The sequence below is a fragment of the Ixodes scapularis genome, unplaced genomic scaffold (genome assembly GCF_016920785.2).
Source record: "Ixodes scapularis isolate PalLabHiFi unplaced genomic scaffold, ASM1692078v2 PGA_scaffold12__126_contigs__length_90152505, whole genome shotgun sequence".
NCBI classification, from domain to species: Eukaryota; Metazoa; Arthropoda; class Arachnida; order Ixodida; family Ixodidae; genus Ixodes; species Ixodes scapularis.
This window is the reverse complement of record NW_024609838.1, coordinates 15,937,287-15,960,577: the sequence shown is the minus strand read 5'-3', so window position 1 is coordinate 15,960,577 and position 23,291 is coordinate 15,937,287. Positions and strand designations below refer to the sequence as shown.

At 46.3% G+C, this 23,291-nt stretch overlaps 1 protein-coding gene across 1 annotated transcript in view; it reads right to left on the bottom strand.

Moving 5' to 3' along the window:
* The window catches only part of LOC8035023 (tyrosine-protein phosphatase Lar), a 74,576-nt gene extending 52,062 nt beyond the window's left edge, over positions 1 to 22,514 (bottom strand). Inside the window, exons 1-9 of the mRNA XM_029983600.4 lie at positions 22,227 to 22,514; positions 17,424 to 17,708; positions 15,933 to 16,115; positions 14,260 to 14,370; positions 12,757 to 13,029; positions 10,770 to 11,060; positions 4,298 to 4,398; positions 3,187 to 3,382; positions 2,340 to 2,624 (exon numbers count right to left, since the gene is read on the bottom strand). Of these exons, the coding sequence (XP_029839460.2) occupies positions 2,340 to 2,624; positions 3,187 to 3,382; positions 4,298 to 4,398; positions 10,770 to 11,060; positions 12,757 to 13,029; positions 14,260 to 14,370; positions 15,933 to 16,115; positions 17,424 to 17,708; positions 22,227 to 22,293 (1,792 nt within the window). The 5' untranslated portion in view covers positions 22,294 to 22,514. The remainder of the gene's footprint in view (positions 1 to 2,339; positions 2,625 to 3,186; positions 3,383 to 4,297; positions 4,399 to 10,769; positions 11,061 to 12,756; positions 13,030 to 14,259; positions 14,371 to 15,932; positions 16,116 to 17,423; positions 17,709 to 22,226) is intronic.
* Positions 22,515 to 23,291: the final 777 nt, after the last annotated feature.

Here is a 23,291-nt window from a genome sequence, read left to right as displayed (position 1 = left end):
ACAGGAGTAGTACAACGAGATTATGACCGGCAGAGGTAACAGGATGATGAAACAACATAAGGCTACACACTTGAAAAAATATGGTCTTAGTCCGTAGTAAAAAAAACAACTATTCCCAGAACCACTCAAAGTTACATACACACCTGCTAAGAGTTCTATTGTTTAACTAGTAACAGAGTATTTCTTGATGCACTGAAAACTCAAAACAGCAATCCAGCCATTATCAAAAGGTGGATATAGACAAAGACAGGTTACAGCACCTAATATGGCTGTCGGAATACATCTAGAATAGTGAGATAAAACCCTCCAGAGCACAAAGCGCTGAGGACTAGAGATGCAGAAAGGCACAGATGTCAATCTATGCAAATCCTGGTGTGACACAGCTAGAGTGAATGAGGCAGGGTTTTTCATACATGCAAGAACCATTTTCTAGCAGCGTATTAATTAATCGATAAATAGCTAAATAAATAAATGGCGCGAACCAGGTTGCGGGTGAACTAGCGTATTTGCTCGATTCCAGCGCATTGATCAGCAGTAATGTCTGCCTGTTTACTTTCCCAGAGAGCATGTGGAGAGCCAATGATTACAATCTATGAAAGGAGCTAAGTGAATGATGGTGCAGTGATCCCCTTTTCACACAAAACTGTGGAATTCACTATAACTAGGGTTCCATGTTTTTAGATAAATATTTAAAAAAAAAAACACTTGCCGGTCAGATTTTTGTTAATTAAAAGACAAAACTTTAAGGTCACAACGGCAAAATAAAAAGCAAGAAAAAGCAATAAGAAATAGTGCTTAATGAATAAATTTTGCAACAGCACAGGGTTGGTGGTCCTGAGGAGTGGCCCTTTCAGTTTCCTTTAAAATCTTACCGTATTGACAAAAGGGTTTATACTGTTTACCTCGTCAAGGTTTGTTGTACTTCTGGGTCACGACAAAAGTCGCTGTTCCTGTTTCCAGTATGGAGCATGCTACTTCTGCTTCTTAGAGGGAGGAGGGGTTGTGTTTTTATAACAGTGAACACTAAAAACTTGTAGATTTCACAGGAGGGGCAGGCAGCTGGAGCTTGTACGCTTCCCACCAACTACATCTACCAGTGTTTAGTTCTTTCAGAGTATAGAAGTTAATCGGAGCAATACTTTTTTGCAAGATATGTCGTGGGACAGCTAGTATTGCAATGGCAGGGGCCCCAGTGCCAAATGCATCCGTGGACATATCATTCAACACGGGTGAGTTCTAGTGAGGGTATGTTTGTGTCCAAATATTCTTTATTTTTATTTTTCATTAAAAGATTAGAAACACAATAGAATTAAACTCAAAATTTAAAAAGAAATTTCAGAACCCAAAATGTAAAATAAACTTTGATAAGCTCCAAATTTTCAGCAAATATTAAACACCGATAAACACCCTCTGAATTTTACAAAAAATAAACTTCGAAAACATAAAATCCTGGCTATAACCTCGAGTCTGGCTGTGGCGCTTCACAAGAACCGAGCCCATGCATAGAGAAAGACATATTTACAGTGCTTTGTCTAAGCAAATGATAATGCAGGAATTATCATTTTGCAGAAAAAAATTAAGCATATTTTAGTCCTACAGGTAATGTCTGGAGACGCAAAATGCAGACCTCGTTTCAAGCTGCACTCAGTGTTTTTTTTTTTTTGTTTTTTTTTTAGTTTTTGGGTGTTTGGAGGTTACACTAAATTCTGCCCCATTTAGGAGAATTTTTTCTCACAAAATTCATTCGGAAAACATATCCCGCAAAATTTAGAGAGAAAAAAGGTCAGTTGAATTCAGAGGTTATGAATCTTCCCGAAGTTGTGAAGGTTGTGAACCTTCACAAAGGTTTTTCATAAAGGTTTTTGTGAAAGTTTCACATGAAAGGTTCCTATAAATGTTTTTCAGGATGATTTTCGGGATAGAAATACCTTCACAAAGGTTTTTCACAAAGGATCTTGTGAAAGATTTTTGTAAAAGTTTCTTGCAATCGATTTTCGGGATAGTTTTCTGTGACGGTGTTTCATAAACGTTTTTTATGGTGTCACATCACACATTCTTCGTGAATTCCAGGCCTAAACACATTCCATATTAAAAAGCTAAATGCAATATTATGCTAAGTGTGGCATTTAACATGGACTGGGGTTCAATGTAGACTTCTACCAAGCTTGTAATGGCTATCCATCCAGACGCCCTGTAGAAAAGTAGGTGAACGGGCCGTAGAATCGAGCAAGTATGGCATCTCAACGTCGTAGACCATCCCAATTCCGCAACCTTTCTGTCCGAACCGACAATTCCCGCATAACCGCGTCACAAGCAGATGACCAAGGCAATCCACTCACCGTACTGTTCCGTCCGCACGGGCAGGGGCGGCGTGGCGGCGCCCTCCCCCATACGGGAGCGGGCGGCCAGCCAGAGGTAGTACACGGTGTCCGGGTACAGGCCCTCTAAGAGGTAGCTCTGTGAGTCCGGCACCGAGCGGTGCTCCTGCTGCTGCGTGAACGTGTCGTTCCAGTAGAGCTCGTAGCCCACCACCATCTCCGCCGGGTCCACGGGGCGCGTCCAGTTCAGCTGGATCGCCGTGGACGACACCGCCGAGGCGCGCAGGTGGCGTGGCTGGCTCGGCACTGTGGCCGGAGAAAAAGTCTCGCTACATGCCCTGGAACACGTCTTCGACTACTGTGAAATCCCGTAAGGAAGCCCACCCACAATGATAAATAGTGCAAAATATAGGGTAGATGATCTTTTGAAGTGAGACAGCAAAATTTGATAAATAAAAAAATACTGATAAGCACGAGGGCATTGGCTACAAACCATGTGACACGGGAACTGATACCACAGATTGCGTATATGGCACATTGGCGTTTTACTGTTTGATGAGCTACAAACTTGCAATTGTAATGGATTCCCTTTAATCTCCTCAGTGACACCTCTAACAGATGTATAATGGGCAATAGAGTCAATTCAGGCAAGCAATATAGACATGTCTTGTTAGTATGAACCCTGCTATACAGACAACATTTTCAACGACGAACTGAGTAAATGCACGCATTTTTGCCCAATTATTGGGAACGACTCACATTAAAGACAATTGCAAGAAACGGAGGTGTCCATGTTATAGAGACACGACTGTACCTTGCCTCAGAAACCGTCTAAATGGTTTGACCGGCAAAAGCAGGCCCCGCTCACCTCCCTGCTGGGTCTTGACCTGGACCGGGGAGGAGAAGGGGCCCTGACCGCGGCTGGTGAAGGCCTGCACTCGGATGGTGTAGATGGTCTGGGGCGACAGGTTGCTGATGGTCGTCAGTTGGTTGTTGTCCACAGTCTGGGCACTCCATGAGAGTGTCGGGATGCTCGGTTGGGTCGTGTAGTACACATTGTACCCCTGCGGCGGGAGGCCAGAGCTGCACACTCGCGACACGGACACGCCTAACATTCCACACTCAAGCGATCCCTTAAAGGCTGATTCAGACATATACGTCCATGTGCGACAGACTGTGCTACGACTACTTATGATGATGTGGCTACTATCCCAGGTAGCAGGCCAGAGAAACACCCAACTTTGCACAAGCTTGGCAATCCTAGGTTCCCAACTTGGGCCCAATACGGCTTGACTCCGAAGCATTCATTTTTATCGGAATACCTATTTCTATGGCTTTTCTTTGGCTCGCCCCATAACTGCCAAAGTGCCAGACTTGAGCCGAAGATGTCATATATAAACCAAAGAGCCAGCAGTCAAACCCAAGTCTGGCATTTGTTTGGCAACTTAGGCCCAAGGATGCAAGCCAAACTACCAGCAGTGAAGCCTAACTGTGGCATTTGTTTGGCAAATTAGAGCCAAGATACCCCGACTTTGGCCGAAAAAGGCCAAGTTTCGGTCTACCTTGGCTTCTATAGGTTTTTGAAAGCCCCAAATTCCCAGACGAAAACAAACTTTGGCCCAAAGAACTGTGCTACCTAAAATGGCAACTGAGGTCTGTGCAACGCACTGTAGTGAAGCGTAAGGAGCCTCCCCCTTACGCAATCAGTTGCTCAAACACAGATGTCTCGAGCGGCCCTAAGTGCACAACCCACGGCACTAATGCAGCTTGGCGAGAAACATACAAAAGTAGCTAAAAAATGCGTATCATTTATGGATGTATTGGGCAAGTTCATGCGTCCTTATTCTCAACACGAGTAAATATTATCATAGACATTGCTTATAAACTGTGGCGAGATAATCCAAGAAGCTGCTGCATTCGGCTGGTCTCAATCCAAAAAGGCTCGATTCGTGGCGCGCCGTGGCAAACGCACAACTCACCATGACCTGTCCGTTGGGCTCCTTAGGTGGATCCCACTGGACCAACACTGTACTCGAGCTCAGGGTTCGAGCATGCAGGTTCCGAGGTGCACTACCAGGTTCTGAAACCACCGAGGAGAAGAAATCAATACAGTCCGATGTCCAGGAACTGCTCCACTTTTTCACCAAACAATCGGGAACCCAGAAAAAATGACATGCACAAGCTAAAAGGAAGGATTAGCTACTACCCCCAAACCAGTACAGATTAAAAAAAAAAAAAAAAAAAAAGTCATGTCCTAAAATGTCACAAGCAGAGACGAATGAAGTTATCTATGAAACCTCATAAACTTAAAAAAAAAAAAGAACTACTACAGCTTCATGCCATTTTGGAGAGAAAATGTCAAAGTAGACAGGTGACAGCAACTGAGCTAATTGGTAAAACGTAAAAAAATAAAGAGCACATGAAACACAAAGACGAGAGGATGAACAAACCACAGCAATGTAGTCTGTTAGCTTTCTCGTCTCTGTCCGTGATCTATGTGCCCTTTGATTTACCACGTCAGAGCAGCACTGGCAAGAGAATCTAGCTGCTTTCTTAGCTGTATAAAAATGTAGGTTGAACATCAAGCGTACCTCATCCTCACATCATTAAATAAACACACATACAAGAAGAAAGAGGCATCGCTCGGACAAGAAGAGATGAAAACGAGGTAGACAAGACGAAAAGTTTGTGCAAGTCAACCAGTCCTTCCAACAGTCCTTCCAACGAAAATCGGGAGTTTGAGAAACCAAAACAGATGATCCACTCCTAAAGGAAGATGGACCGCGGCCTCTTTACCAGTCACAGTCAGGTGCAAGTGTCTACTTCAACCGGCAGTCAACTCTACAGCAGTCCCGGCAGCTACTTCGGTGAACGGGGAAAAAAGGGTGCGCTCTTAAAGGGGTATTCACACGAGGGAGAAATCCCGGGGATTTCTCCCCGGCACGCGCATCCCACGACGAAAACGTCAGGCTTCTCGATGTGCAAGAGCCTCACGTTTTCATCTCGTGATGCGCGCGTGCCGGGGAGAAATCCCCGGGATTTCTCCCTCGTGTGAATACCCCTTAAGTAACAGAAAACAGGGAGGTGGTCTACTTGTATGCAATGCAAGGGAACTACATCCTACAAATGCTCGAGACATTTATTTATTATGGTTTTTTGGATAGTTGCAGCGAGCCCTTACCCGAAGTGAAGGCATGCAAGTAAGCATGAGCTCTTGCAAAAGCCAAGCTTTGGATAGGAAACATGTGGTTGGCGTAATGCCCCAAAGCCTCGTGCCTTGCAAAGTAATGCATATACAGTCGACTCTCATTAATTCAAACTTGCGGATAATTTAAACTAACATGCAGGTCCCATCCTATGCGTCTTTACGGGAGGAAACTCCTGACAATTCAAACTTTGCTTTATTCAAACTAATTTTCGGCCCACCTCGAGTTTGAATTAACAAGATTTGACTGTAATAAAAGGGTGACAGACTTTACAGCAAATCATGCGGGGTGCATAATAAAAAATCTAGGGGGTTTTCCTTTTCAAATCGAAGAATAATGCAATGCAGAAAGCTAAGCGCATGTCTTCCTTGCATGCAACTTGAACTTTCTGTGTGGCACAATTCAAGACAAGCAACCAAGGAAAATTTAAAAAAAAAATCAGATGGTGGGAAACTGAAATGCGGGTAAGCAAAGCGTGCAAATCAGGGGCTGCGTCTCGACTCAGGAACTCTCGAATTGGCAGAAGCGTCAACATGGAGAGCAATCTAGCTACCTTTTAGTACGATACAATCATCAACTGATTGATTACTGAAGATGGGGCCTAATTGAAACTTCCAGCATCGAAACTTCTAGCTGAAAAAAGGTTTCAGCAGAATGGAGGCTGCGGGCAAGAAGGACACTTCAGCCGACTTGAGACGCCACCGAATCGGCAACAGAAAGAGGGAAGAAGCGTCTCGGGAATGAGCGGCACACTTACTGCTCCCTCCAGCCGAATCCACTGAGGTTGGGGGGAGGGACAGTTTTAAGGGAGAAGAAAGAGAAGAGGGGGACACGAAGGGAAGGATGGAGCCGAGGGTAAGGGAAAAAAAGAGAACAACAGCACGGTGGTTATGATACACACACAGAAGCAGTGCGCTGCACGACACCAAGGACGGCAGCGGCGGCGGCAGCAGTGGTACACAGGGCTCTCTTTCGGGATGTCTATGTGTCTGCTGTGCTCTGAATACATGGTGCACGAGTGGAACTATGTGAAATTATGTCAAGAGGATTCTGTGCCTACACAAGTTTGAAAAGACAAAGATTAAAGCCTAAATAAAACGTCACAGAGAGTCAATGGAACTATAATGAAAGTGCTTTTACATCATAGACTTGGATTACAAAAAAATATTTAAGAAGTTTAAAATAAAAAAATGAATCAAATACAAACATAATAAGTGCTGTGCCTTCCTGACTGAAGTTTGACATGCCACCTCATTGTGAGCATCTTTAACTTCTTTGCATTTAGTTGGAGATGTTTAGATATTTCAGTAAATAAGACCACACTCTTAAAAGGAAATTCCAGTCAATATTTTTTAATTCGGGATTACGGCTGTTTTCAGCTAGAGCAGTGACTTTGAATTACAAAGTAAAATATTTGTTTTCTCGATATTTTGTGTAGTTTTATAAATATCACAGCTGAAAGTTTTGTTCCGGGGGTCTACGGCAAAACCAAAATTATATGCTAGAGGAATGGCAACACTAATCATTCGCCATACAGCCGCAACGTGACATCACAAGGGTGCTATGATGCGCAGTACAACCAATCAACTGCAGCTCCACCGTGACGTGACGCCACAAGGGTGCTGTGCCAGTGCTCAAAAGCCAACCTAACCTGCTTGTCACCCACTACAGAGCAGCTGGTCGCATCTTGAAAATCGGTTTTAGTGGAGTACACGGCTTTACTTTGACATACTAATATTTCACCTATGATCCTATTTCGTGGCAGCAAAGCGATACCAGTCATTTATTTCAATTTCGTTTTCGACCAGAGTTGCCCTTTAAGCAATTTTTAAATACAGAAGCACCTAAAAAAGTTACTGTATCTTTAGCTGGTTGGAACTGGTATGCTCCCAAGATAGTGAGTGAGTTTTCGTGACACGTTAGCTTAGAGAAACAACTCAGTCATGCACCCCTTAGTTACATGGTGATGGTGATGACTTAACTACATGGTGATGACTAGCGGGTGAGTTTCACTCAGAAACTAAGTTATGAAAAAGAAAGTCAAATAAGCGCATGCATGAGCCAGCTCGCACGAATTTAGCAGGAGCACTTGATGAGAAGGTATGTCTCAAGAAGATGCAATATGCATTGCAGCGTCACTCAATGAAAGTGGAAAAGACCACTGTTTGAGCAAAAACCTGCTGAACACTTGCGTGACTGAGTGAAGCCATCTTTGAACGCCAGTCGTCTTTTCACTCATACCTAACAGATACTGAGAGCACCTGCAGATTTTTTATGAAATTATTTCAGGGCTTCTAATCACATGCCGACACCTTTCAAAGAAAGGAAAACCATGAAATACATAATTTTAAGAGCAGCAATGCATCGAGGAATATTTCACAGCACAACAATAACGACAGCTATTCTGGGGACCACTGTTTAGTTTTGAGAATAATTTACAAAATAGTCAAAAATTACATACAAGGATACAAATAAAATCTCACACACAAAAAACCTCTCTACTACATGATTATCTTTGCCACATCAGTACCTTAAATGCTATGGTCCCAGCATTACACAGCAGAATTTCTCTTTACAGCAGAGTTAATTGTAATATGCTTAAAACAACAGTTCTGCATTCAAGTACTGATGCAGTATTTCCCTTTTAACTACCTGACTTTGGTAGAGGACCCCACTGCAGTTGTTTACATACCTTCGCAATAAAATGAAATCAAAGGATGCAGAGGGCACAGGGCAAGATGTTGGGCAGCTTCTCTGTCCCTCTGCAATCTACCATTATTAAAATACCGAGCATGCCCATGTCACACTAAGCACCCAGCCGTTACCTTTAAAAATTTCCAAAATAAGCTAACGAGATACAAGCCGCTCACCCCAGATTTCCGAGCCCACCTAAGCTCCTAATCACCTTTAGAACCGTAGTAAAAAAACGTACGACTCCTCACAGCGAGTTACTAATTTCACCAGTCATGCATTCAATTAAGATATATGTACGTGCCTCTTAGATCAGACTTACATTATTCTATCGAGAAGTACACTTTCCGAACGCCACAGACATTGTTTCTTCCTTTGACAACCAAACCTCGTAAGAACCACCTGGCACGGTGCACGAATAACGGGCAAAACTTCCCTTTTTTCTCAACATGACGAGTACAGCTGAAATGCTCCTCCGCATCGGCTGCCTCTCCAAACGCGCCGGTGCAAAGCGGCTAAGTCCAAAGCACACTTGCCGGACGACGCCCGATGCATACGTGCCTGTCCAAGGTGGCGAAGCTCGCCCCCATCACGTGCCCCTTTGTGTATTCGCTCTTGGACTGAACGAATGCCCTTCTCCCCTTTTTCGAGGTTCTCTCCAAACTGTGGGTGGGTGCTTGCTCGGTACTAGACGGCAGTAGCAACCAAGCCGCACTCTTCTGGCAGAGAAGCACACTACCACTGTAGTGCCTTGAACGCCGAACAGTGCGTTTATCGCATCCTAAAACGCAATCCCTCGATTTCCGTACTACGACGTCGTAGACGTGCCGCATTATCGCCAGCTGTACAGTCGCCGACCAATTTTTCGGACACCAATATTTCAGACTCGTTCGGTATTGTGGACCTAACGGAGGAATCGTGATTTACCCGACAGAAATTTTACATATTCAAAACCGACGTTTCGGACAGCTTGAAGTCTGAAAGTTTGACTTTTCGGACAAAATCGTGGCGAGCGATTGGCGAGAAAAACCACAGTGAAGCCGCCATTTTAGATTCGACGTTGGCTGCACATGGACTGACTTGATCTGGCAGCGCTACTTGAGTACTGCTAAGTCCTACCGCTCGATGACGCATGCTAGAACTTTATATTTCTCTAGTTGCACGTCATTATTGTCATCATTGTTACCCTTTTGCTTCGCTCGTTCGCCATTCTGTGGTCGCGGTCTTGCACATTTCATCTCGTCTCGGTGAATCGCGTTTCCGGACTACGCTGGCTCGAACGTCCTAACCTCACTCATTTTTCCACCGAGCTTTGCTACGAAGCGCGAAAAGTACTCAACCATAATGCTAGAAAAGAAGGCGGCGGTTCCCGAGCTAATAGAAAGTGGCCGAACGCAAGCGAAGGCGCAGCCTAAAGCAATGCGCTATAAACAGCTTTTTGAAGCCCGCTAAAACATAATAAAGGTAAGCTTATTATATGCCGAATTTTCGGACTGCTCCATTATTCGGACGTTTTTTCGGTCCCTGCAAAGCCCGCAAAATCGGTCGGCGATTGTACACGGCAGAAACACCCGTTATGGCGCAGGTCACTCTCCAGCTGGACGGTGCACGGAAGCTTCGACGGCCGGAAGTTGGGAAACCACGACGACGGCGACGCTTGTGTCTGCTAGTTCTTTTCATTGGCATTTCTACCACCAACCGCGGGGATCGCAACATCTGACAGCACCACGTGCCAGCTCCTGTGACGCCACCCGTTGCCACTCGAGAACCAAACTGAAACCAAACCTGACGTCGTGTTTGTACAACGTAAGGTTGGTCCTTACGTCGTACAATACATACAGTAAATACTACCTAGTTGTGAGTAGCGTTCTTTCCTATCTCTGTCTCTTTCTGGTGTTGTCTTTGCACTGCATTGTAATTATAAGGTTGGTCCGCTTTCGAGACGCAGCGACGCCGGTTTACGACGCAGAAGAGAAATTTAGCCAGTGCTGTGCTGCTGCTGGCTCGAGGTCTTCGACGTGCGTCATGCAGTTGTAGTATGCGACCGCATGCCGGTACGAAGCTCGTCCGTATCGAAATGGGCAGGGGCGGGGGAATCGGGTCCCGAGATTCCTGGGTTTCGCGGCGCGAGGTTCTGCTCCACGTGCTCTGAACTGTGGCATGCCAACGCGTTCAACCACCAATTTGACAACCGCCTTCGACGATAAACGCGCCGGCCGAAGACGCGCTCCAGGCAGCGTACTGCCGCACCCAGGGAACGGGTGCAGTGGTGTACCAACTTTTTTTTGAGTGGGGAGGCAAACCATGCCCCGGCCCCCCTCCCACCTCATAGCTGGGGGGTAGTGCCCTTGGTATCTCTTGGGCGCCGCCGGCCAGTATTTGTCCTGCCCAGTGGCGGCTGTTTCAAGGGAGGAAAAACACATGCCTTGCCCCCCCACTCTGAGAACTGAGGGGGGGGGGGGGGGGGTGTGCAAGCACCCACCCTGCCCCCCCGGTTGGTACGCCTATGAACGGGCGGTTCCAAAGAAGAACGGGCCAGCGCTTTGGGGCTCACCGGTCTCGCCGGTGGTGACCATGACGGGCACGCTGGGCGTGCCCCGGCCCAGGTCGTTGGTGGCCAGCACGTAGAACTCGTACTCCGTGTAGGGGCTCAGGTCCCGCACGTGGTGGAAGGGAGTGGTGATGCCACTCGTCTCACTGTAGTCCCGGTTAGACTGGCGCGGCTTGTACTGCACCACATAGTAGCGGATGTTGTCCGCCCCGGCGCCCTCGTAAGACCACGACAGGCGCACCGACGTGGCTGTCACGTCTGACACCACCAGGTTCGTCGGCGGATGCGGAAGGGCTGCGGGTGAAAAAGAGAAAAACCATCTAGCAGCACTGTCTTTCTCGAAGTGCTGTGCAACAGCCGTCACGAGAAACTTAAAGAGGAAATTTGCAGCACCATAAAAAGGGTTCCTCATTCCTTTCCCTTCCCCTCCCCCCAAACACTACGAGGGTTCTACAAGGTTGACCAAGGGCCCCATGCTACACGGTGGGACCAAGCAGAACCAAGGCAGCGGGACAACGTCGTCTGCTGCGATTGGTCAGCGCCGCGCCACTGACCAATCGCCACAGACGGCATTGTCCCAGTCCCTTGGTCCAGCTTGGTCCCACCGTGTGGCATAGTGCCCCCGGAGTTTTGACCCCAAAGAAATTGCTGAACAAGTGTATCACGATGAAACTGGCGGAAGACGCTAACATGATACTTCTCGGATATTCTATGGCCAGAATGCCGTATCTTAAACATGCGGATTAACACCAGCTGGTATCATGGTAGCACGCAATGTGCATAACTGCAGAGCAGTGGTGTACTATATACCTACTGTAAAATACCGAGCAAGCGCCCACTCAAAATTTGAAGGTAATAGCGAAAAAATATGGGTGGTGCATGTAAAGTCATCAATCTTACATACTGTAAATGACTTACTTTTTGTGGGCTCAATATTTTGCAATTTAGGTCAAAGCTAAAGCTTCGAAATAATTCGCAGGTTCTAATTTTTGCGAAGCGGTGGGATCTCAATATAGATTCCAATGTGTTTACATTTTACCAGAATAGTTCGCGGGACCTGTTTTTCGTGAATTGTAGGTGACTCGCACGTGAAAATTAGGTCCTTGCGAAAATTAAGTTGTTTACAGTGTGCATGCACTGTGCATGTTTTTTCAGATGCTTCAAATTTTGGATGTGGGCGCTTAGTGTGGAATGGGTGGATGCACAATATTCTACGGTACTACAATTTTGGGTGAATGAGAGAGTTAAACCAACTGAAACAAGACTGAAAACACAGTATGGAGAGAAAACAATGTTTCAGACAAGAGTGTACATTGTTTTGGCGAACAATGACGACCAAACGTTTGTCCAATTGCACTCGCACCGCTCAGCTTTTTGTATGCCGCAGGAATCGGGGGGGCCACCAAAAGGATGGTAGCGGTATCTGTAGGGTTTCCACCTTTTTTCAAAGAAAAAAAATGCATGTATATACAGCGTATAGGTCGACTCCGAATATAAGTGGACCGACCTCACCACGTGCCCCTCTTTCAACTTGCAAGGATGCTCTAGTTGCTGCCACGTGAAAGAAGAGCACATGCTGTCACTTGTCTCGTTTTTCTCTATTTTCACGACGCATCTTCAACACTCTAAAGTGCTATAAGTTGAAAGAACCAGTTCCAAAAAGATTAAGAGAGCTTCAGTACGCCAGCTAACATTCAGCGACGAGACTCGGCCAAGCTGCTCGGCCAAGGCTGACGACGAGAATGAGATCCTGAAGACTCGTAATTCTGAATCCACAACTCCGAACACGATGTCAAAATTATCCGACGGGGTAGCTGAGACAATGTTCCCAAACGCAAACGGCGCGAAAGACCCGTGTTTCGCGTTGTTTCTACGTCGCAGAGCAGCACGTTGCCCCAAACATAAACAGCGCCACGTTTTGTAAAACAGCGTGGCGGCCTTTTGTTTTGCTGCCGAGACAACGGAACGAAATGGCCGGCTCGGGACGCACCTTGCACGAGCACTTGGGAGACGTGCTCGATGCTCCCCAGAGAAGAGGCCGCCACGCAGGTGTAGTTTGCGGACTCCTTGATGTTCTCCAGCACGAGGACATTGCGTCCCACGGGCACGTCGCTCTCCGGCGTCAGGTCCACGTGCCCCTGGCGCCACTTGACGTACGGCATTGGAGAGCCCACCGCCACGCAGGTCAGGTTCAGGGTCGCCCCGGGGGTGACCTCGTACGACGCCTCGGGCGGGATGGAGAAGTAGGGCGGCACGCGGCGCACTGGATGCCCGAGGAAAGAGGGGAAAGACCCTTCGTTGAGACCTCGTAAAAATGCGCTGGTTGTGCGAGACCGCTTAGGGTAGTGCCTCCGAAACTCTGGCACCCTGCGACGCATCAAAAATATCAAATATGCCATGACGAACCGCCCTCCCCGACGGCTTTTTTTACGATGCCCAAGCTTTTCTTTTTGTGTGCACGAATAATAAAGCCAGAAATTGAAGTGGAAATTTTATTCGAAAGGTAAAATAGCCCAGGGTACGCCAGCTGGGCTAGAAACTGTTGCAAAAACAAAACAAGAATGAGCACAAACATGAATGACTGCTCCTAATGACAAAAGAGGACTTGTTTGTTTGAACGCAGTTTCTCTAGACGAGGGCGGAGTTTGGACGACACCAGAACTCTTATTTCTGGCTCGATGTTGAGCTGCGGCCTGTACTTTGTTTTCGTCGACGCCACTATTAAGACGAGGGAAGTGATGCTTCGTTAAAATGAAATAAAAAGAGTGCTGGTTATGCGTATAGCATAGGGTTTTTTATGTTACCATTAGAATAAAAGATATTTTGGCATTTCAGTGTAAATTACACGCCGCATAAAGCTACGCTATTTTCTTTACAAAGGAGAAAAACATTATCTCCTTAGCAGAAGGTGATATGCTGCTTCGTGCAGTAATCCTAAAAGCACAATATAGACCCTTTTTTCTAATAGCGTCGTAAGGAGGCGCTGTTGCTTTTCACATACCCACGAACTTCCTTCCGGTCAAGTGAAAGGACAAACAATCCCCACCATAGCACCGCTTCTTGAAATGTTCGTGAAATATTTTATGACCCATTTTCCAGGTGGCTAGCTAACGGATGGGTTAGCAAGAAATTTGTTGGAAATTTTTTAATACTCCGTAAGGCAACCGGTCCCCCCTTTTACGTTGAATAGCACAACAGGGGGACTTCGCTAAATCTCCAACTTTGCGGTTTCTGCAGAACTTCGTCATCCCAGGAATTTTGACATCAACAGGCTCGGAAGACGCGCCAAACAGAGCGATCAGAAGTCTTTTGGGAGGCAAGAGATGGCCTGTGTTTGTAAACACAAAAAAGGGTCTATTGAAATCAATGCAAGTACAAGCACCGATCATATTACTGATGTAGAATGACAAGAAGTGCCAGAAATGAAGCAGTGCACTCTTTCTCAGAATCCTTAGCCAGTCTGACATAAGTGGATGTCTGGTCGTCCCCTCACCGCGGACAAAGAGTGTCGCCATGGGCGAGATGGCAGTGCCCACGCTGTTTTCGGCGATGCACTCATAGTTCCCTTGGTCTTCCTCCTGTGCATCGAAGATCTGCAGGGAGCCTGGGGAGGGGAAAACGGAAGGGAACAATTGGTCAACGTAAGACAACGCCTCGGTAATATAGGTGGCACTCCAAAAACGTCTCCGACCACGCGTTTGGCATCCTACAACGCGCATGCATCTGGATTGGTGACAGAGTGGCAACGAAGTATGTCACGGAAGCAGATGGTCCATCCCACCGGAAATTGCCGCCTTGACGGTTGGCTGTACGAGTTCCGACGAAGAAGGCAAGCGGGTGCAACATCCGCTGTTGTGCCACTGCTAGAATAGACCCCTTCACGAATTCAGCTTAATCTGGTGGCTAAAATGGAAGTTTAACCTTTACCGTATTAATGGCGACAGTGGAGCCTGTAAGTCTGGAGCATTTTAATTGGGCGCCGTCACTTTCGCGAGTCGACGGCAAACGATAATGTGCGCTTCACTCACTGTACATATATATATATTTTTTCTCAATCTCTTTCAGTGTCGATGGCAAAAAAGGTGCAACCGGTGGGAACGAATCACCAATTCTCACATAGACGCCTCGATAAAGTATAGTATACATCGAGGGGCTTTGAAGCCGATTGTGTGCTACTAACAGATTGACCGGGCCCAAGGTAGAAATGAGCGCAGTTCTTGCATCCAATTCCTCCTTTGCGTCGAGCTAACCTCTCGAACGTATAGGACTGGAATCGTCTACTTAGGAGCGCCTTCGAGTTCTTCTCTCATCGGTAAACAGGAGGCCACCATTAGTATAGAACATATTCCATTTTCAGATGATGATAGTATCAAGGAGGCCAGACTGAATTTCGAAAAGGGGCCAGAAACAGCACGAGACAGTCAAGAAGGAACAAGTCAAAAATTAAGGGACCAAAAATAAAAACTTAGTAAACGTGCCAGTTAGAGATGCCTTCTAGGCACCGCAGTAACATCGACCTCGTATCACTCAAATTATCCAAGCGCCTCTCTCAACAGCTACTAGTTCGTCAAAGAAATCGCACTACTCTTTATCTTCGTAACTTTGCTGGGCAAGTTGGTGATTGATGCAAGGCGAAACGAAAACAGAGTAAAAGAAGAAACAAAGGATGAGTACAAGTAAACAAACCGGGCATTCTTTCTTTCCTTCTTCTACTAATTGCAAAAAAAAGAAGATAACATGTCAGGTTACAATGCACACTAGGTACATTTCAAAACTTGCAAACTCCTAGTTGAGCAATACCATATTTCCCCGCCTATAGGTCATATCGTGGTACAAGTCGCGTCCCATGTACACGGCCATTTTCGCAAAAAAAGAATTGGTACAAGTTGCGCATTGTCCACGCTTATAAAAAAAAAAAAGAAAAAAAGAATATAAGTTGCGACATTATATAAGATAATGAAAATTTCAGGAAAAAGGTGTGGCGTGTGCACTGAAGAGATATGGTACTTCAAGGAAAACTTTAATTACTCCACAGAACTGAGGTGAAATCTGCATTGTCTAGACGCAACACGTTTGTCGCTTAAAAGCCGAAGGTGTGCAGGGCAACGATGCGTTCAGACAGCTCTCGGGAGCGAGAGGAAGGACGGGGGAGGAGTGGGTGCTCACCGCCGGAAGCCAGCGAGTATCTGGGGTTGGACATGTCGACGGGCACGTCGTTGCGGAGCCAAGAGAGCCTGGGCTCGGGCTCCCCCTCCGCCTTGCAGGGCAGCAGGGCGCTCCGATTACGCTCCACCCCTTGCAGGTTGGGCAGCAGCTTGAACTGCGGGAACCCCGGGGGGACCTGGTTCTCTGCGGGAAAGATGGCGGCCGCTTCGTTCATTTGCCCCAAAGACTCTGGGACAACTTTCTACGAAGGCAAAGCTATGCGTGCACGTGAGCTCGCACACCTTGAGCGCGGTCAAGGCTGTGCACGCGCGCTTTTCACTTCTTTTGAAATGCCACAGAAAGGTGACTTCGAATGCGGTAATGCATTACTTGAGGGAAAAAAAAAAGAGTGGGGGTAATTGTAACATATATATCTCAAGACGTATTAACCGACCAAAAAGCTTTGCCACTTCCCGAGTTTTCGCAGTAGTCAGATGCTCCGGGACCTTAGGTGGCTCTGATACAACAAACAGATTATTTATTGTTCTACGCGAACTGTCACACGGATTCTCAAAATGGGTCCCCGGAACACATTGCACTGCCCTTTTAACCCCTTAACAGTCAAGGTTTTTGCACAAAAGATGTAGTCGGGTTTTGCTTCCAAAGAAATAGCATAAAGAAAAGGTCAATGCACAGGTTTTAACGCGATAGCGTTTAGGAGCTCGTATCACACAAAATCCGGCATCGGCATCGGTGGGACCATAAAATCCCATAATGCAGCGTGCACAGCCACGTGTGACGCCACGTGTGACGCCACGTGTGACGTCACATGTGGCTGTGGTGTCATGACCCCATCGACCCGCCAAACTTAGCAGAAAATTTTCCCGCCAAGTTTAGAGAAAAATTCTTCCTTTCAAATTTAGCGGAAAATTTTCTATATGAGAAGGCTCCGTGAACGGGCCCCGATAATGCTATCGTTTTCCACTCTTAAAGGCTAGCTGAAGTGCACCCAGAGTTTTTCTCTTAGTTACATCTAGCGGGAGCAACTACAGTGCTTGCAAGCTGTTTGCGTTTAGAGGCATCAAATAGAAATTTCGAGGGAGAAATGTGGTCACCCTTTTTTATTTGGAGAAAGGTGACCACTTTTCTCCTCTATCAAACAATGAGCTCTCATCCTCTGAATTCAATGCTGAGACGCACTAAAAGTTTGAACGGTCATAGCCAGCCCTCCAATTGTAACTACCACCAGACCCGCCAACATGCGAAGGGACCATATGGCGCGTATCACGTGCGTAGAGCGCCTAATTTGGAACTATAAATACACCAGCAAAGCAGAACACCGTGCGAATATAATGTTTATAGCTCGCCAAACACATAACAAACAGCAACATTGCCCCGTGTGTGCACAGTCTCGCGTTGAGGCAGGCATTTTCAAACATGTAATCACCACCGTACAGGTGCGGCAATGATTGTCGAAGGGTTAAAAGAGGAAGAGGCCCACGGGCGACTCACCCTCGAGCACGGTGAGCACGAACAGGGCCCGGACCGGTTCACCGACACCATTCTCGGCGAGGCATTCGTAGGTGGCGTTGTCCTTCCCCGTGCGGACAGGATCGATGCGCAGCACCGAGCCCCCGGGCATCTCGACCACCGTGTAGCGGTTGGTGGACACTCGCTTGCCATTCTTGCGCCACTCGATCTGAGGGCGCGGGTTGCCCACCGCCGTGCACACAAACACCGCCACCCGCCCAGTCACCACCGTCTGGTCCCGGGGGAAGATGACGATGCTCGGAGCATCTGCGTCGTGAGAGAGGGGAGGGGGCGTCAAGAAAACGCGGATGCCTTGTCATTGGCAAGATAGCGGCACGCTATACTTCATTTCAATGTAACTTGGCAACAAGGGGGGTCAAAACGGGAACTTGTCAAGATGGAAGCTCGTGCGAGCTGGCGACTGACAGTGGCAGCAGCGCAAAAAGACTACAAAAAAAGTCGGACACACACAGGAGGACAAAAAAGGCATTACCTGGCAAAGAATTGTACTACTTGGCAAAAGGGCCAATGTGAAGTGCATATATTTCACAGGTGTTTTTTTCGTTTTCTTTCTATCATGATATTGCTTCTTGCAAAGATGTAGGAGAAACGCATGAGTTGTAAGTCAGTGCCCTTGCTCGTGCTTCCTACTTTTCTTACCTTGTCTTTTTGAACCGCTAAGAACACAGGAGGTGAGCATGACAAACTGTAAGCATCAACATCAGTGGTCTTGACAGAAGGAACAACAAAGAGCGATAGAAGACCGGAGAAAGAAAGCACGCAAATGGTCCGGTATTTTGGTTTTGTGCCACGATGCATTCAAGTTGTTCAATTGATTGTCAGCTTTAGTTTTCCTTTAGAGCAGTGGTTCTCGACCTCCAATGTTTTGGGGGTCGATGGGCGACCCCACCCACCATTGTGGGAGAGTGTTGGAAGATCACAAAGGGAGAAGGGCAAATAAAGAAAACCAAATGTGTGCTAACCAAATCTGAAGCCCTGTTATGAAGAGTTGAGTAATCAACCCTATTTACATGGTGCACATTGTAATGTTTTTCTAGCATTGTAAACCAGTCAGCACCAAAAAAAAAAAAAAACAAGAAAGTTACCGCTTGGCCCGATTGATGGATGAGGGCCTTGGGGACCCTACGAACGCCTTCAGGGACATCAAAGGGCTCGCAGACGCCCATATGAGAACCACTGCTTTAAAGCATGCAAGGTATGGCCTTCAAAATGAAGATAAAAAAAACTAGGCACCGTACGTGCAGGTAATATTTTGCTGCTGTTCTGTTTATTAAAGGTTTGTCAGCAATCTGGGGCCCGCAATGCCTGCTTCTGTGCCTTGCCGTTCCGAGGTTGCCGAAAAACATGGAAAATGGCAGACCTTTTCCTCTAGATCCTTTAGATGGACTCTATGCTTGGCAAAGAGCAAACTCTTCAGCACCACTGCACCAATCAGAGCGAAGAAGGGACTAATGTGACAGCTGTCCATACAAGCAGTGTGATCCACTGATATGCTATCACATGTTTCACTCAAATGCACCGATTGGCTCATCACTATGGCCGGTCTTGGTTATTTGCCAAGTTATGCTGAAATGAGGTATAAGTGAACACTTAGATTGCACTTTCATAAAATGAAATCATACACCTTGGATGGTATGCCTAAAGGATATTTCTACCTTACTACATTTGGTGACAAGTGAAGAAGGTAGGGCAAGGGAAAGGAATGTGGGAGGGCAGGAAATGGACACAGCGCTGGTGAGGGGAAAAGGAAACACCCTCCCCTTGCCAGCGTTGCGTCCACTTCCTCCTCTCCCATCTTCCTTTCCCTCGCCCTACCTTCTTAACCTGCAACATACTACAATTGTATATTAAAAATATACTCCAAGTATGCACACCCTCTTTTATAGAGAGGGATGATAGCAGCAGCAGAGCTGCACCGCCAAAAATCATAAGTATGTCAAAGGTATACATTAAGAACATACCTTAGATATTGGGAGTGTATTGCAGTGCACTAAAAACATACAAAGCTTTTTTTGTTGTTGTTGCATAAAAGTATACTTTCAGTGTATTCCTTTCTTGCCAAAGGTCACTAGACCTTTTTGTTCACCCAGACCAGCTGCAAGTAAGCAGTAGATCTGCAATTACTGACTGCTTGGTAAACGCTGTGGATGTCTTTGTGTGCCCCCTCATTTATGGAAGACAGAAGTATTTCAAGGACACCATAAAAGGTTGGACCAAAAATATCCACTGATCAAACAAAATGAAATTGGATCCTGGTCTCGTTTGAAATACTACTAGGCATGCTGTTCCCAATATTATGAGATAAGACACAAAATCATCTCGTTTTGTCTTGATCTCATAAAACTTTCTCATAAAACTTGCTCAAAGCACTGCTGCCTGACACACAAGGCTATTTGTCCAGGTCAATGAATTGTAAAAAAAAATCTGTAAGATCGGCTTCGTTCTAAAAGAACTCCCATTTTTCGCTGGACACATGTTTATACTAGGCATTTATTTGCCACGATGGACGATACCACAGTCTGCTTATGAAGGATTCATCCTCGATAAACTCGCGTAAAACAAATTCATGCAAAGTCATGGATTTGACACGAATCATGTGTTGACATGCTGGATTTTCTGGGAATAGCAGTTGGCATGACCTGTCTGTGTCCCCTTGGCCTTATTCATTACAACAAAAAGAAGAGATATGAGCACCGTCAGTCTCAAACAGTTTACAGAAACACTTTTTTCAGTTTCAGAAGCATGCATTTTCAATTCACGGGGCTTCTTATACATCCTGCATAAATAAAAAGAAAATCCTTTTTTGGGAAATTAGTTGCCGAGCTAATAGATGGTGTTCCAAATGTCCCAGTAAATGCCCAAGGGCTTATGCAGGTCACCAGGTATTTAACAATAGTAACACTAGCACAATCATATTTTACGCAAAAATTCTTATTGAAAGGGGAAGCATTAGCTTAACGGTAATATTTCTTTTATTAGCATTGAGCAGCTTAAGTATAGATTAGTATTTATTTCTTAAAAAAGAACTCCCTGAAAATGCTTCAGATCAAAGTCAAAATTCCTGAGGCAGCGGGTTTCCGGATGTCTGCATTTTACACCAAACTTTTAAAAGTAACTTAAAATGGTGACATACATTATTGCTACTTACATTTGCAAAAGCATTCACTTGTAAGGTGTTCACCTCAGAACATACGTTTACACATTACCAAGGCCAAACTGGTGTGGTTTCTTGTGTGGTTGGATATGTTTTCTAGCATTGTTTCTCCCCATAGCCCTGTTGATTTGCAACAAGATATTTTTAAGAAATAAATATGAGCAACAAAACTTTCTGACCCCTTCCCATTTGCTATCAGTCTATTGACTTGTTTCAGCAGAAAATATTTGATCAAGTCTGAATTACTGCATCAAACACAGGTTCCGCCACAAAACATTTTATCAAGTGTGGTAGATTTTGGCCCTGGCTTTATGAGAATGAGGCCGACAAGCTAGGGGGGTTTTCTTGGCTGATTTGGAGCGGTTATGGAGCACCTTTTTTTTTTGGTATCTTCTTGGGTGTGCATCTACAGCAGTGCAGACACAAGAATAGAGCATGTATAAACCACTCCAAATCCGCCAAGGGAATTCCACATTAGACAGTTCTGCTAGCACAATAGACAAGGAACATGCTGGTCTGGTGTTTTTTCTGTGGGCCTAGACCACTGGCAATAGAAAGTCACCAATCTGTTGATAAGTGAGAGAAACTAGTGAAATGAATCTCTCAGGCTCGAACATTAATTACCACATGAACGATGGCTCCCTAGAGTGCCGAAACGTTTATACAAAAAGAGTCTGACCATTTGTTAAAACGTAGATTGATAAACCATGGCGGGGCAGTTTCACTAAATGGAACGCGAATCCCCCAAGACAAACGCCGTGATCACATGCAACCAAAGCAGTAGTGCAATTAATACCAAAAAACCAGTGCAAAAACTAGTGCGCTGGAAAACTTTTAAGCTGCATTCCAAACTACAGCAATGAAGAACTACAGGTTACATGACAGGTGCAAATACCCCACCCCAATAGCCGACATCTGTTACTAAACACACGGGATTCAAATATGGCTCGACGCTGCAAGGCGTTTGACACTAGTAGTCTCGTAGGGCATTCTTAAGAGCACCTATTTAAACCTGTACCCCAAACCTTCGGTGAAAGGTAAGTCCCTTTAAATCTCTCACGTGCGGGCGGCAGCTTCACCGAACCGCGCAGACCTCATGCTTATCTCTGAAGTTGCCCAGCGCATCTTGCAAACATTTGGAAGTAATAGCAAGCGCGATTCCTGATACGACCCGCTTTGTTTGCTTGGCAAACTTTCCGAGTCCAGAGGCCATTCCCCCGACAAACATTCTTCGAAGGCGGACAGGGCGTGGAACTTCAAAAACACCATCAACATGGCGTAGCCCTCGCAAAGACTTCAGAACATTCGTCCACATTCGCGACCTCCCCCGAACTACGCTTCCTCTTAGCGAAGCGAATTCTCGCGATCATTTCGTATCAAAAACGCGTCAGATCGCATTTAGCAAGCGCGTGCCCACGTTTGTGCATTCCAAATCGACTTTGCTTCTTTTTTTTCTTTTTCCTTCGTCGCTCAACTTTGGTTTTAAAAGTTGCAACGCGAAACGTGCACGGCAGCAAGAACGCGTACGTGGGTCACAGGAGACAAGAGGGGCTAGCGTGCACGTTTTGTGATCGAGGGTTCGATCTGCATATTATTGCTCCGGGACCAACCTTCGCTGGGAAGCAGAGCGGTGGCAACATGCAGGGAGAACAGAGCTTGCAGAAGATGCCACAGCATAGCGATCGCTGTTCCGCCGCATCCGGCATTCACATCAAGAGCGCACTTGCGATCTCACACTGCTACCGCACATTTCGAACATGGGGACCCCTAAACGTGTCTCAACTATTCACATCTTTGCCGGCTAACGTAGCTCGCACCACAGCCCCTCGCTGGCGGCAGGCATTCGAGATAAGGCATATGCCTAACGCCAACGCTTGACGGGCGGCTCGCTGCTAGCTTTTTCGTTTTGGTCTTTTCGACTGCTTTTTGCCCGCTTCGAGCGAGCGAATGAGCGGAGTGATACATCGAACTGAAAGAAAGTGCCACTCGTGGTTTATCAATACAGTGTCATTCTTATAGATTAGTAAGTAACACATTTCAGCAAATGAGTTTTAATTAAAAAAATTAGCGCGTTAAACAAGCGACCTTAGTCGATCCGAAATCGGCACTAGACTTTCAGTCGCAGGAATCGATAGCGAAAGCCGGTGAGTGACGTCAGCCGCCAAGTTGCCAGACGAGATTGAAAAAAAAAAGACTTGCAGGGTTGTCGGACGAAAAGAGCCGAGCGCGCTCCGCCGCTCTACACTATCCAGACTCCCTCCCACGCGATGAAAGCAATCAATAACACTGTCACGCCTAGGGTTCTTTTGGGCGTGTTGTGTCGCCGGTGTAGCAGTGCATATTTGATGGCGGTCGCTTCAGTGCGCCGTAATTGCTCCCCTCGCCCGTCTATTTTATTCTTGTTCGCAGCTCGTAAAGTGTCTCCCCCCGCACCGTCTTTAATTTTCCAACGGTTTTGGAGCGTCCGTCTCTGCAGTCGCTTCAGAAATTCCCGCTCTCTCTACCTCTTTCCCGTTTCGGGAAGAAAGTGAAGAGCTGCTGCTCGAGCAACATTGGCTTGAAGACCCGGGCCCGGATCAAGCCAAGGTTAGGAGCAGAGGTCATCGTGGTCAAGGAGTCAGGCTTGTTTCCCTGATCAGACGACTTTTATAACGTTATAAATAAAATTCCGTGTT